General features: G+C 34.6%; 1 protein-coding gene across 1 annotated transcript in view; it reads left to right on the forward strand.

The window, feature by feature from the left end:
• LOC142353900 (transient receptor potential cation channel subfamily M member-like 2) overlaps positions 1–13,254 on the forward strand; it is a 67,647-nt gene extending 54,393 nt beyond the window's left edge. The window contains 7 exon segments of the mRNA XM_075406129.1: positions 19–336; positions 2,216–2,440; positions 2,848–3,549; positions 9,036–9,148; positions 9,860–10,060; positions 11,905–12,149; positions 12,729–13,254. Coding sequence (XP_075262244.1) covers positions 19–336; positions 2,216–2,440; positions 2,848–3,549; positions 9,036–9,148; positions 9,860–10,060; positions 11,905–12,149; positions 12,729–13,146 — 2,222 coding nt within the window. The 3' untranslated portion in view covers positions 13,147–13,254.
• The last annotated feature ends 2,795 nt before the right edge of the window (positions 13,255–16,049 follow it).

The raw sequence follows: 16,049 nt of genomic DNA on the forward strand, positions 1-16,049 counted from the left end.
TCCCCCTTTCTGTTTCAGGTGACATAAACGTGCGGCACAACATCAGATCTTTATGCAGAATGGCAATTCTAGAAGACCAAACCGAATTTATAGAACTCTTTCTCGCACTTGACCTTGACCTCTGCAAACACGTGAACCCAGATGAACTTTACATTTTATACGGAGAAAGTGTCGTGAAAGAACCCTATCTCCAGAAGTTGTTCACGCGCAAGAAGAAATCGGACCAGTTTCACTTTGAACTTTCGTATGTTTACGAAGTTATATTTCGCAGTTCATGTGCCTACGAGCATTTCTCGGTTCAAGCGCTCGCGGCAAGTTGCAGTAGATCAAGTCACGGTAAATAATTGATTTTGAATAATAATTCAAAGACATTGAAAAGTTTTCTTTGAGGTTTAGTATTATGAAATCAGCACAATGTCATCGTTATCTTAATTACTTGAGATTATTGTTTCGGTTATTACCTTTTAAAAATGCGGTAGTTTTGTCAAAATTCGTCAATATGAACGTTCTCGTTGCTTCCTTTTGTCGGTTTTTTCATCGTTTTCATAATTTTTTTCCTTAGAAAATCGTTCTTTGTTTTTCTTGTTAAACAGTGTTGTTTTTGTTTATTTTTTTCTGATGTGTGAGAAAACACCATTGTCAACTTCAAGTGGTAGAGTGACGGTCAAATCGTGCAAAAGAACTCTTGCAAATTTTTTTAAACATATTTCAGCGTACAGAAGTTGGAGGACGTTTCAAATTTCTGTTCAATATTGCGATTATTTAAAATCAATATTGTAGCAACTCTATGTATTTTGCGCAATAATAGTTGACAACTAATGAAAGTTACTGACGCTATTTTTGGATTTTATAAAATGAGAGAAAACAAAATTAGAAAAACCTAAGAATGCATTGAATAATGTTTGCAGAAGTGATTGAAAATAACAAACAAAATGATATATTTTTCCAACAAATTTTTTTTGGTGCAGTTGGCAAAAATATACAGAAATGATTCAAATTTTTTAAGAAGCGCAGATATTGGGCAATTTTTTAAACAACAGAAACTTTTGACTTCAGATTTCGAAAAAATATTTTTTTACTTTGTTTTGTGAGCGGCAAGTAAGAAGTGAAAGCTTTTGAACCAAAAGGAATCAAAAGAATGGAGCTAAATGGGAGCAAAAATGCAAAATGTCTGCAAGATATCAATTTTTCCTTCAAAATTTATATCGAATTGGGCTACATAACAACTTATAATTCGGAATTTTGGGCCCCGACCTCGGCGTTATAATAATTCAGTACTGAATCAGAAAAATATGATTCTGATTTTTCTATGACCCGAGTTCTGATCATAGTACTTATCGGACATTTCATGGTAAAATTCGGAGTAGAAATCTGAACGTAATCTGAATATATTGAATTTCAATTCTTTAGATCCGCAGAAAGTTAGGAATTTGTTGCCAGTTTTCGAACTGAACAGCATGTAAAATTGTCAGTCGTCATCGGCGACATTTTTACCTGGTGGAGTTACAAATGGGTAGGGGGCAGAGAGTACATTTTGTTGTTTTTTCGTATTTTGTCAAATTTACTAAAAATCAGTGAGAATGCAAAAATCACCAACCAAATTTCCGTTTCTTTTGGCGCTAATTGCCGACACTACAATACCGACAATAGCACTGCGCACATCGAAGACTAATCCCCGAATGATCAAAGGACTACTACCCCTGATCAGAGGATTATAGTCAATTAAACTTGTCGCTAGTTTTGGCAAACTGTAAAATGCGAAACTAGCAACGTATATACCAAAATTTGAGCTTATCGCACTTTTTCGTGCTCGCTTACTTTTTTGATCTTAAAACACTCACGTACACATTTTAAAATGCCGAAAGTCTACAGTGCCAGAAGTCAAAATGCCAAAAGTCGCTACTTAGCCAGAAGTTGAATTCCGTTGACTTTCGTCATTTAAAAACGTGCGCGTTTGGTGTTTTAAGCATGGTTACGTGACTCTGCAGAAGTCACTTCGAAATTCTGACCTAATATCTCGAACCACTTCGCGGTTCTCAATAAACGCCAGAAGTTCTCAGTGACTTCAAGCAGAGTCACTTAACCATTACTTAATACATGTGTGTAAATTACATGCGTAAAACAGTGATTTGCGGAGTATATATACTCGAGCATGTGTTTTTTTGCAATGCAATGTAGATCAAATTGATGATTCATTCTACGACGTTTGTTTCAGATTCAGCGATTGAGTTATTCTGGTGGGCAGTTTTCAACAACCGACTTAACCTGTCCAAATTCCTGTGGAAGTTGAGTCAGGACCAGCTATCCCTGGCACTAATTGCAGTCGCACTTTGCAACTCCTGCAAAGATTTGATTCCTGCAAGCGAGACTGCAACATTGCAGCAGTTCACCAAAATGCAGGAGATTTATGAGCAGTTTGCAATTGACCTCCTAAATGAAGGTAATAAATAATAACCAATAATAATCAATTTGGTTTTAATTGAAGACAACTTTAAGAAACGCTAAATTCATAGTAAGCAATTAATAAACAGTGTAGTGATTTATCCTGCATTAACCATTACAACCCCCCCCCCCATTCCTTCCACAAACTATTCAACAGACCCACAAACACCATACCAATTCCCCTCAACAACCCAACCCCCCCCCCCTTCATCAAAGGCAACCACTATTTTGCAGACCAGGTATTTTGTTGAACATTTGAAAAAAAATTATGCCAAATTATGCCAAATTAAGAATTTGCTTAAGCGATGTTGCTCAAAAGAATCTTAAATCAAGAACATATCACTTTAATTGAAATTAGCGGTAAAAATTTCAATCATATGTCAATCTTCTTTTCTATATTTTTAGTTTGGGAGCTGAACGAACGTTTCACGAAAGAACTGATCGTCCACAAAACTTCGACTTTAATCGGAACCTCAATTTTCGAGATCGCTTTATACACTCAAGCGAAACAATTCATTTCACACGTTGCTGTTCAAATTTGCGTTGAAGACACTTGGAAATCAAGTTTGAAATATTCCTACGCAAAGTTACTCTTAGCTACTTTTGTACCATTTATTGCAAAATCGGACGTTTTGAAAGCCCAACTTGAACTAAAATCGTTCTGGGAAAAATCGACAAACACCAAAAAAACCGAAATTTATGAAAGTTTTGATATAGTATCAACTTTATCAAAAAGCAGTGCTGGAGTTTCGGAATGTAATGATATCGCTCAAAGTATTTTAGACCAAGAAAATTCAGCATTATTTGAAATTAGCGGTATAAATAGTTTTACGCCAGTTAATAACGATAATGACAAACTTATAAAGTCCCGAAGCAGTTTTGAACATTTTAGTTTATCCACAATTAAGTGCTTGTATATTTTCTATACGACCCCGGTTGTCAAATTTTTGCTGCATTTTGTATGTTTTATATTATTCGTCGGCGTTTATTCCATGTTTTTAACCCGTGATGTTAAAGATTGCCCTTGTTCGCCTTTCGAGCTGGGCATATTTTTATTCAATTCTTGTTACCTTCTTGAAGCCATCGTTCTGCTGTTCCAATTTAAAGGTAAGTTAATTACATTATTAACTACCCTTTTTTCTAAACCAAATTTCTAGTGCAATAGTTGCTTGCAACATGCTGGCCATGCACCTTGCAAGCTGCATGACTTAATTAAAAAATTATTTTGAAGCATATTGAGTTTTTTTGACATTTAAACTCTCTATTTAAAAATGCAATTTCGGCCTCATTGAGAAACTGAAAAGAGAGGTTGATTTGGTAATAGGCAGCATTTAAATAAACCTCGTTTGGTCGCGTGAAATAATTTTGCGATCTTGTTTAACATCAAAAATAGTGAGCTTTACTGAAATACGGCTACCCAAATGTCAGTCTCCTGTAATGATACGACAAACCAATTTTGATCTGAACTCATAAAGCCAGTTAGAATGTTGAGAGAAAACAACCTGATGTAAATTGTGCATAAGATAAGATTGATATAGATTGACAAGAAGCTCTTTTTGTTCAACGTGTACTTGGCTAGAGAAATAAAGCCTCGAGGAACAAGAAAGAACGAGAGACTGGGTTATAAAAGATGCCCAATTTCTATAGCTTTAGACAGAGTTTGTTTAATGGCTAGCATACTAGGATTGCAAGTAAGAGATGCTGGTTCGAATCCAGCACTGGTCCATTTTCACGGTAGTTGCGGCTGCTTAGAACCCTAACATGGTCTACACCTCGAATTGGTTCAGGATTGAGAGATTGAATTTTGTAAATTGTACACAAGAGGGTGTCCTGTCAAACGGAAGGCGATCAAAAATATCGAATTTTTAATCAATATGATTGGCTGAGAAATTTTCAGGATTGAAACATTATGAGCTTTCTCGCCCTCGGATTTGGTAGCCCTCAACGTCCCGCGGGACATGCTATGATTCTATCACAACCGAACACAGGAATAACACGCAGATAAAGTATATTCTTATTTCTTATTGGCTTGGCGTGATTTTCAGGAATGATTGAGTTAACTGGCACAGCATATATTAGATAAAGCAAGTCTTAGCCCATCAGAAAGTCTATATCTCTGGAAGTTTATATATCTTACTCCCTCTTTGAAAGTGTACATTTTGCTATGTCTGCTATTTCATTTTCACTAACGTCGCTTAAGAGAAGGTTGATTTAGTTTGACAAAGTGCTCTACTTGTTCCGAAATAAACTTAATTGGGGAGCTGAAGACTTGAAGAAAAACAAAAAGAGAGCGCAAAATTTGGTCTTTCAACAGATGATTAAGATAGACGTCTTTGAAACCAGTTGTTGTAATAGTTAACAAGTAAAAGCCTCATGTTCGAATCGAGAAATTTTTCATTTTCACAGCAGTTTTTTGCTTAGATTCCATAACACGAACTAAAAAAACCCAAGTCTTCTATTTCGTTTGCCCGATTTCCCATTTCTTAGTAATCATATTGAGATCACATATGATACATCACATATCATAGACCATATCTTAGAATGATCTTAATAAGATTTCCATTTTTTTTATATACGGCTTTGTATGATTTTTAAGAAATCATAAACGATCGTAGTATTAAAACAAAGAACCATAAACAATGCCGTTCGGTTAAACGTCGATTAAGCACATATGACTTTTCAGTGAGTACTAAGAAATCATTAATGGTCTTAGTATGATATTTAAGAAATCATATATAATCTTAGTATGTTTGCTATGAAATTGTCAATGATCTTAGTATGATTTTTAAGATATATGATGAATGTTGGTGTTCTTATAAATAAGTAGTAAAAATTTTGATTGGTTTGTAGCTGATTTCTATTGGTTTAACTTTAAATCTTTTTCTGGCCAAAATCTTAATATAGGTAGTAATTAGAGGCCGCCCACACGTTAACATTATCTATACAGCACATTGGTAACAATTCTGACGTGGTATAACATTTTTATTAAGGAGTAAAAAATGACACTGCAAAAATTGTTTTAGGAAGGTTTCAATCCGTTTTAGGGACCTTCAATAGCAGAAAAACCTTAGTACAAAGGTTTCTCTTGGAGCTTTTAAAAGGTTATAAAATAGCTTTTCTACACAATTTGACCTCTGATAACAATATTAATGGTGACTTTTGTTTAAGATTCAGTTTTATATTATTTTTTGATTCGATTAGTTTTTGGCTTCAGAAATGTTATATTTTGCTTTTTTCTCTTTTATGTGGCCTTGATTTTTTTTTAAATCTTAGTATGGATGTCAAGATTCCATAAGACCATATATGACTTAGTGTGATTACTAAGATGCTTTTTGTTAATAAGGGCGTCGTCTGGTCGTTGGTTCACTTATGGCTTAAAGTGTGGTAGGACTTGTTGGTTTGATAACTTGTCATATAAGTCTTGTCATATAAGACTTGTCATATAAGTCTTTGTATTATTACTAAGAATCATATATGACTGCTCTCTGAGTGCTAAGAAACAATTATGGTGAGCAACACGGGTGGCTTCAAATCAATTGATAGCATAAATTGCCTGACACTGCTTGAATTCACAGAGAATTTTTGTCTGTATCGAGAACCCGTAGCGATTCGAGCTCATGAACTAGAATTGCAAGTCCTTCTTGTTAATCAGTTTTCTCAAAGGCATTTATCATCTCAATTTGATGTTTGTATGTGCAATGAACTAATCGGACTCTTGATTTCAACCAATTCTATACCTCTACGGTGAATTTGTGATAACATGATGGAACATCACAAATTGACATATCGATAAATTGAAAAAAAAACAAGGAAGTTAAATGAAAATAACAGATTTCCTCCTTTTCTCAATTTTCATCGAAATGTAATACTGCTCTCTTAGCCAAACCTTATCTCAACAATTTTGCTTCTGCAGAGTTGATTAGAATAACTCCTTTGCCACTAAACTCCAAAAACTACCTTATTTACAGTCACAGATTTTCGCAGAATTGTATTCAATTGGCCAATAATATGATTTCGTCGACAAGTTATGCAAATGCTATAACATAACTTTAAGAGTTTTGATTAAAAACAAAAGAAATTGTGGATTAGCGGGGTCGGAACCTTATGTGCGATGTGCGATCGCACATTACCGAGCCTTCTTGTTAAAAATAACAACGAAAACCACCGAATCTTAGGCGGTAAACTATGCTGACAAACTATAGTAATAATTTGAAGCAAATTGAACATTTTTAGCCGCAAAAAGCCGAATGCGTTTTAAAAGAAGATAGAAAAGAAACATGAGGCCGTTAACTTTTGCTGCAATTCAGCTGGCAGTTTTGTTTCAAATAATGTTTGCTTAAGAAGTCAGTTTAAGAAATTTTTAGGAGGTGAGTATGTTTATGAAACTTAAGCAGTTTCCATTTGCTCACATAATGTTTAGACAAGTCTGGAAAGAGGTTGTAAGTAATTTCGCTAATTATATTCTAACGTTTGTGAAAACAGCCTTCACCCGCAAGAAGAATATTGCTGCAGCTATGATCTAATTAGAAAGAGATTTTGCTTGCTTGATTACTTGAAAATGAATCGTACAATTTTAATGACGTTTTGCTCTAATTTTTAGTTTAGAACACCAAAAATATAATACTCTTCAGGTTACATCTAAACAAAGAGTTTTTTTTATCAACTTTCATTTTTATTTTTACACTTTTTCTGAATTCTGTCATAACAATATTTTCATGACTCAAGTGAAGTTGTAAAAAATTACTACATGTAATATGACTAGAAATTGGAATGAAGCTCTGGTACCCGAAGCACCAATTTTAAATGATTATCTATGTTTGCAATATACGGGAAAGAAAAGATTGAAGTTTCGTTTTTAGGTACAAAATTTGGGCAAAAAAAATTAGCCCCCATATATATTTTATTTTTTCCCGGTAAAAAATTGCAGAACTCAAATCAAGATCCGATGCTCATCCTCAATATTTTTGTGAAATATTTGAAAAATTTTCAGATTGTTGAAGGCAGTTCTTTGAATTGTTTGATCCAGTGTTTGATAAAAGATTACTGTTGTTCACGACAAATTTGGACTGTTCTGGCGCCAAAACAAGATCAAGTGTTATTTTGACCAACTCCATTTTTAACTCAGAAGAGAACTGAATACGCAGTTTTTTTTGGCCAATTTATTTTCTTCATTTTTGACAAAAAACAAATAAAAAATGATCTAAAATTGGGTTCCATCCTACAACTTTCAAATTTTGTACTCACTGGTCAACTATTTAAGTTAAAAATTAAAAAGTTATTATTTAAAAACTGTAGAAACAGTTACTCACACAATAATGTACTTACATACTAATTTAAAAATTGGTTGAATGATAAGAAATGATAAGTTTTAGATCTTAGTGGTTGACATGATGCTGTCGTTTCGTAGAAAAAACAGCCAATCAAGTTCTCCAACAAAATTTCGTTGCTGACAGAGAAAGGTTTCCCGAACAGATGCTACTTTCTTTTCCAGTGTTCTGATCAAAAGAAGTGTAGAAAAATGAGATTTATAATTCGTACCCTTGTATTATTTTGACTAGTATTTTAAGAGATCTTAATATTGATGATTACACTTCTAGACACCTGAAAATGTTTGTTGTTCGTATTTAAAAGCATCTAACAGATTATAAAATTTACGGCCGTTTTTGGAAGAGAATTTAAATTTCTGCTGAGCTTACTGTTGGCCATTAAATTGCACAATATTAGTTTAAAGATTTTTCATATAATAATTGGATAGAATTGACATAAAAATTTTTACAAATCCGGCCCCGCATGCACGTGCTACTTTTACATAGTTGGCACTATGCATTAATTTTTGCTGCAAGTTTTTAGTTGCTTCTGGAGGGAAAACAATAGTTATGAATTTTGTGGTTGCATTTACTAAAATAATAATTCCAAACAACCACAGAAACTTTTCAAAAGAGTTAGAAGTACAAAAAAGCTGAAAAACATATGGTTTATCATCGTGCAATACTTCTTCTAAATTTATAAAAAATCTCGCAAGATATTGTTTTATTTTCAACTAAAGTGTAAAGTGCTCATTGGTTAAAACATTGAAAAAAGGTGAAATTATTTTGTTGGCAAATGCAAAAAATGGCAGCAAAGCATTACTAATTTAAATCGCTGTATTGGCTGTATGGAACCAATTTTTGCAAAAATTGTTCTCAAAATTGATGATTGATTTTCAGTTAAGTTTAAAAATATGAAAAGAAAAGAAAAATTTATTAAAACTAATTAAGAATCAGATAGAAATTTGATGAAAGAAGCAAAATTTTGTAAGCACGTTCTTATAGACAATTAAAGCTCAATTTTTTGGTCCTGAGTTATTCTGAAAGGCTCACGTTTTTCGCGTTTTAACATTACAATACAATCAAGTTGTTGGTTTCCGTCTGCAAATTTTTTGGCAAGGCTTTTTTGATTCCATGATTAACTGCACAGAAAAAAAAGACCCCAGAGTTCATGCGTTGTAACATCGCAAAGTGCATTTTGCTTATTAATCTAAATAGATATAATTAAAATAAATTAAATGAGGTTTAAAATTTTTTTCTTCGAAAACGTTTCTGCTTTCGTTTCAGGCCCGTTTTCGGTGAAACTTCGCTACTGGCTCAGATGTGAATGGAGCTACATACAAGCTGTTTCATCTCTCTGCGGATGTTTCGCTTTCTCTCTCAAAATTATGTGTTTCAGGGCTAGTAGTCAACCTCACTGTTTATTATTTTTGCATTATTTTTTTTTTAATATAAGGGTATTATTTACATTTAATTATCAAACTCAGATTCAACTTTCGAAAACAAACTATGACGTCATTTTAAGCTGAACTGTCCAGATTTTCTGCAAAATTTTTTTTTTCGCAAAAATGTTAGACAAGTTTGAGAGACCAACCAAATTGAAATTAAAATTTCGCTCAAGATGAGCTTGGCATAGCTTGACAAGCAGCTGTACTTGTTCAATAGTAAATTTAGCTAGAGAGATGAGGAATTGGGCAACAAGAAAAAACTCCAAATTGGGTTATATGAGACGCCCAAGTTCGAATATTAGGACCCAGCTGGTGCAAGTAAGATATGATGGTTTGCAAGTAAGATTCTTGCAAGTAAGATATTTGTTACCAATGCTAATATGTTATTAGAGGTTACTATCCCCAATACTGATTACGTTGATCTGTATGTTTATGCTAATACGTGGGCTGATGTTTACATTGCAAAAAGTGTTTGAATGAATGGAAACTTTTCAACGAAAGAGTGTTTGTACCTTTACGCTGCTTCCCCCCCCCCCCCCACCACCACCACCACCACCACCACCACCACCAACAAAGCATAAAGTTACTTCTTAGGAAGTATAATGCCAACATTCTCTGGAATTCTTTATGATTTTTTTTTCAAATTTAAAATTTTTTTTTCAGAACCCTTCCTTAGCTCTGGGCTACGGTCCAGCCTTCTACGCAGTCAGTGGGTTCCTAGCCTGGATGAGGCTGATATCCTTCTACAGGTGCAGTCGTAGACTGGGTCCCCTGTGGATTCTGTTACGTAATATGATGAGAGAGGCTCTTGGGTTCATGCTCATATTCACCACTATCAGTGTGGCTGCTGGGATATTTATTCAGGTAGGTTACCCAGGTCGGGGTTCTCTTTCACTATTACTTATGGACATACAAAAAAGTTAGTTGATTTTAACCATTTGCAATGTGCTAAATTTTATTTTGCGAACACAATCAAAACGCGCCAACTAGAAAACACTGGCGCAAAGACGAGGAATTGTTATGAGGCAGCCAACACCGAATTAAAATTGATTCTCGTTCAGTTTTACTTGCGGACAGACCACATAAATCTAGTTGAGATGTGCTAAAATTTATTCTCGAACAAAGCGAAAACGCATCAACCAGAAAATGCCAAAAAGGGAGAAAAATTTATGAGGTAATAGTTATGAGGTAGCGAATAACGGATTAAAAAAGAGCAAGCACTAATCTGATCATACGAGAATTTGAACGCAGCCATGAAACCACCAGCAATTTCAAGAAATTTCTAAACATTTTACGTCTGATAATACTTCTTTATCTTCTGGAACGGTCTGATGATGACTGAAATGATTTTAAGCGAGACATCGACCTGAATAGTTTGAACGGATTGCTGCTACAAATTTTAAAGGATATCATATACCCCAGTGTCGATTCAGCAATGCAGATATTACTGGTCGAAACAGGCCTCTTAATTTGGTTCAAATTCTCCCTTATTTTAGACCAGTTCATTTCATTTACAGAAACGTGAGCTACACTTGCACTAATCCGTCAATGTTGTTCACAAAGAGTTTCTAGAGCGGTTCCCTGGACAAAACTGGCAATGCAAAATGGCCTACACTAACAGTTTTTTGCCACTGGATTTTACAAAGCACGAAGGAACAATTTTACGTTCTTTAATTCCATAATTTTTTCTAACTCACTTATTTGTTTAATTGATTATTAAAGGCACAAATATCCCCTCTCGGATAATTGAGATTAATTTATATAATCAGGGGCGATTAACTCTGATTTACGCAAATCACAAAATCTAATTACTCAAATCGTCAAATCTAATTACCTTTGCCTTTCACACTAATCAGTCAGCGTATTCATCAAAACGCGTTTGTGGATAGGACTGTCTTAATCCTATCAAAATGTTTCAATCCAAGCCAATATGGCGAACATAAGTGTTTTCCATAGAGTTAATGTATTAAGAATTCGTATAAAATCCACTTGCACAAATCGGTTAAGTATGCCCGATTTGGGAGTCTCTACTGACCACTAATGAACCTGATGAATCAGTGTTGTAAGATTTTATCCAATAGTTCAAACCTTACAAGATCATAAAAGAGAGACAATATCTTATATTTTATACAAATTTGGTTGAAAATTTTGGTTTATAGTTTTGGAAGTTGGTTAAATGTCAATTAACAAGCAAGCACTGCTATATAGCTGTGATCTAATGTAACCGTTTCTTGAGGTTGTTCTGAATTTGTTATTTTTAGTTTCGAATAAGTACTTTTAAATTAAAGTTTTTGGAAGGTATATTTTACTATTCAAAATATGATAATATTGAAAAATTTGCAATTTGATAATGTAAGTCCTTATGCGTTTTACCAGTTATTTTTCTCGGTAGATGTATCTCCAAAACTATCAAATATATTGAACCGTTTTTTTTTCTTTTTGGCATTTTAAAGCTCCGCTGTTTGAACATTTTTTTAAATTCTTTCAAATTTGCATAGCTTTATGCATAGCTTTCTTCCGCTTCAAAACTATCCTACTTAAACTTTTTTTGCTCAAATCTTTGTGTTGTTTTCTTCGATAACATCATCAAAATAATGTAACGAAAATTATCCAAAGCCATATCTGGAATTTTCATTGGCATTTTTTTGTTGTTTTCTGTTAATGATGTTTACAATCTAATCGCGGTTTAACTTCTGATCTGGTTTTAGAGCCTCATGGACACTTACGGCTACTCTGACCCCTACAGTGGGGAGATCCAATGGCTATGGCTTCGACCCTTCTTCATGTTCACTGGGGAAAACTTCCTAAGGAGCATCAGTTCACAATCCATGGATAACCAGTTCATCACATTCTATTCCCTTGTTTACGTTGTTTACTTCCTACTTGGCAATGCTCTCATGCTTAATCTGCTAGTCGCCATCTTCAGTGAAATATTCCAGAAAGTTATTGCACGGTGAGTTTTAATTTTTTGGGGGGGAGGAAGGGTGGAGGGGAGAGGGGGAGGGGGGAGGAAGGGGGAGGGGGGGGGGGGGGGGGGGGGAGGGTTTGGTTGAGAGGGGAGGTTAGATCAGGGCAATTTAGAAAACCCAATTTATAGAATCCAATTTGTAGAACCCAATTGAAATACCCCAATTGAAAGAAGAACCCCGTTAAAAAAACCCAAGTTAAAAAACTAATCAAAAAGCCCAATTTAAGGAACCCAAATTGTTCTTGCTGCCAGATGACATTTTAAACGTCAAAATAAGCCACATTTCTAAAAAACCATTCTAAAAATAGCACTTTTAGCTTATAATTATAATCAATATTTTGTCACTGTTTTCCGCAAAACAATTTAATTTCACCTGAAACTTGCTTTTAAAATTTGGCCTAAGGTTTGTCTTTCAAACTCGCTATTGGTCAAAAAGTTTTCTGGTCAAAAATTAAGTGAAGTTTTCGGCTTTCGTGCTCAAGTTTGTTGAACTTTTAAGCACAAATTATTCTCTTATTTCAATTTCAATGAAAGTATGAATTAATACTAAATTTTCTGTTTCAGTTCCGACGTTGAATTCAAAAACGAATTTCTAATGTTGACTAGAGAATATACTTCCAAAACTACAATTCCAGTTCCGTTTCTCTTCTTCGAGCTTCTTTTCAAACTAATTAGACTTCTTTCGACCAAAATTTTATGTACCGAAACTTGTGAGCAGATCAGACGTGAACTAAGTCACAACGAACTTCGTCGGCTAAATGAGCGCAAGGTTATCGGATACTTCGAAACTCAATGCGCTAATAGAGTGCTAGCTAATATGGAGTCTAATCTCGACGTGAGTGAAACAGTCGGCTACGCGCTCAAAAGTATCGATGAGCAACAGGGTCGATTAGCCGACATGAACATTTTGTTTCAAGAGGTCGAAAGGCAGGTTATGGATCGATTTTGCAAAGAACGGAAGAAAAAATATGCACGTTTATAACTTTGTAAATTTAGTAATTTTATTCAAAATTCTGCGTGCTATATAGAACTAATTCGAACATTTTATTGACTTTTATTAATTGTGAAATTATTTGAATTAAAATATTCAGTTCAGATTTTGTTCAATCTATCAATTCAATGATCCCTAATGCTTTGCAACGCGTCAAAAAAAGTTACCACTGAAGAAAAAAGAGTAACAAATAATATATTGCTTATGCGATTCTGCGATCGTACTCGTGTAAGCAATATCATATTGGCTTTTTGATTCGTCTGTATTGCTATTTTCTGAAAAACAAAAATTTGATTATTACTTAGAACAAAAGACAAAATATGAACGAGCGTGAGGTGCGTGTCCCAAGTCAGCTCTGAGCAGACCGACTTGGATCCGGCACCAGGGGTATGTCAGACAATCTTGGCTGAATTGTCTGCAAAAAACGCAAGTCTATTCATAAAACTCTGCAAGATCTGATCAGAGCTGTAACGAACAGGGCACCACCTGCGGTCTAGAAAGTTTGATCAGGACAAAATTCAGAGTATGCACGGTCAGTAGTAAGTAAATACTGTCTCAAGAGAGGGGGGGGGGTTATCCTACGATACTTAAACATCGGATTTATCCTAGACGGAAAGGGATTAAGGGGAAGGCCGCCTTGAAAATCATTTTTCCGTCATGACAACCCTAGCGACGGTTGATTTGAAAGCTATTCACGAAATTGACAAGGAATTGAAAAAGGATTATTCTTAATACGGTGAAAGGTTTCTTCATTTTTTGGCAACATGTCAGTACTTGGATTCTGACCTTGATTTGGATATTGCTTTGAAAATGAGACCCAAATGGTGGACTGATATTGACAATTCGTTGGACAAGTATTTCAAGTCTTACAAAATTTTGAGGTTGCATGCTATACTTCACGACGCTTCAGGTTTTGTCTTTGAAAATAGTGAAAAAGGTTTGGCTATTCGTATGTCCTACCTTGTCCAGTGACAAACGAGTACCTTGCTCACGTGACAGGACTTGCCTTCTGTCTCTATGTAAAAAATTTTAAAAGCAATTTATTCAGTTTGCCGGAATGTTGAAATCACGACCAGTTGTTCTCAATTTTGAATGCTTTCGAGATAAAAAGTCTGGTTTTATTATCAAAGAACTAGCTGTTTCGACAGAAATTTATCGCGATACTGTGTCATTTTTTTCCCACAACTTCATTCAACACACTTTCTTTGAGTGCGAGACGATCATACAGTTGGGTGTCAAAATGTCTCCATGGTTTGAATTGGGAGAGTGGAGATTATACATATTGTTATTTGCAACAACTTTTTGATAGCATAGCACTTCGATTTCCCTTGGCAACTTTTTATGCGACGGGAACAGAAAAAACAGAAACTCTCCAGAAACGTCTCAAAAAGGACGTTATCAGTTTAAAGATTTTATAATGTCCAAAAATTGAAAACTTGAAACTTTTAACGAGACACCAATTTGTACTTTACATGTTTTAAGCTGTCCTAAGCGCCAAGAAAAAAAACACTGTGCAAGAAAAAAGCAACAATTTTTTACTTCTAGCTTACGAATGAATCGACGGTCCGACAAAGCAGCACCGTCTTTACTTCAAGTGAACTTGTCACAAGTTTAGTGGTTTACAGTTGTATAGCGGATGAAAATCAATTGACAGTTACATCTGTCAAAGAGGAAAAAGTTGACATTTGTGGCCAAACTGTACTGAGGAAACAGCCAATTGTCTGTACGGGAGCTGAAATAGAAGCCTACAAGATATATCTTTCGTGTTTGGAGTACTTTCAATCGTACCATGTCTTTGGAGATGAAAATGCGAAAGCTGAACCTAACCCTTTTACCTATGCCCAAGCTTGCAGTACCAAATCTGATTTCACTGACCGATAAGAGCCTTCCACCTGAAATAAGACAACGAATTGAAAAGAACAGCGTACAGTGAATTGTTTTCAGAGACAAAACTGACAGAGTGAATGCGAACTACACCATTACTTTTATCAATGATAACCAAAACTCACAATTCGTATCTTATGAAATTTATATGATGAAATAAACAAAGTTACCCCTTTTTTATATTTATTTTTAAATGAGCAAAGTAGAGGATCAGTTAGAGACGGGCGGGGCAATAACTGACTTAGTGTTTGATGATAATCACAATAAAAGACGATCATGGAGGTTTTGTAATTCAAGCATACCACAATCAGAAGTTGTTTTTTTCACAATTTTTCATTATACATTTTCTCATTATTGTTTCTCTAGTAAACCTGGTGTTTTTTTAGCTTGAATGTGAAGAGTCTACATTTTGGTTTTTTCTTCTTTCTTATACAGTTGGATATGGTCTTCCCAACACAAAATTATAAAAAAAAATCATTTCAACAACGGACCGGTTATTTATGGCCGTTTGCGGTCCGTCATGTTGTGGAAAAAACAGAGCTTATTTTCAGAATGTTACACGAAAACATTTTTTCCCGAAAGTTCCTCCCAATTTTTTATTTCTACCAACATGAACAACCCAAATTTAAGTCACTAGAGGCATAGAAGCAAAATTAAATAAACAGTTTGCCAAATTTTCAAGCTTCGATTTGATATCGGAGCTCGAAAACTGTCTGTTGGTGTTTGACGATCCATGCGATGAAATTTTCAATGACAAAGTATTTTTAAAATTAGATACAGCAAGACGCCACAAAAACATTAGTGTAATTTAAGTAAAACACAATTTATTTCAACAAAGTAAATTGCCACGAACTATTAATCTTAATAAAACAGAAATCATTTCATTTAAATCACCCCGTGACATTAAACAGATCGGTTTAATTTGTCAACAGCTGAATAACACAAAAAAGACAGCTACGAGCTAACAGCCAAACAACCCTTTGGTCATTTACTGATCGATTTGAATCAAA

The sequence above is a fragment of the Convolutriloba macropyga genome, chromosome 15 (assembly GCF_964194025.1).
Source record: "Convolutriloba macropyga chromosome 15, txConMacr16.3, whole genome shotgun sequence".
NCBI lineage: Eukaryota > Metazoa > Xenacoelomorpha > Acoela > Convolutidae > Convolutriloba > Convolutriloba macropyga.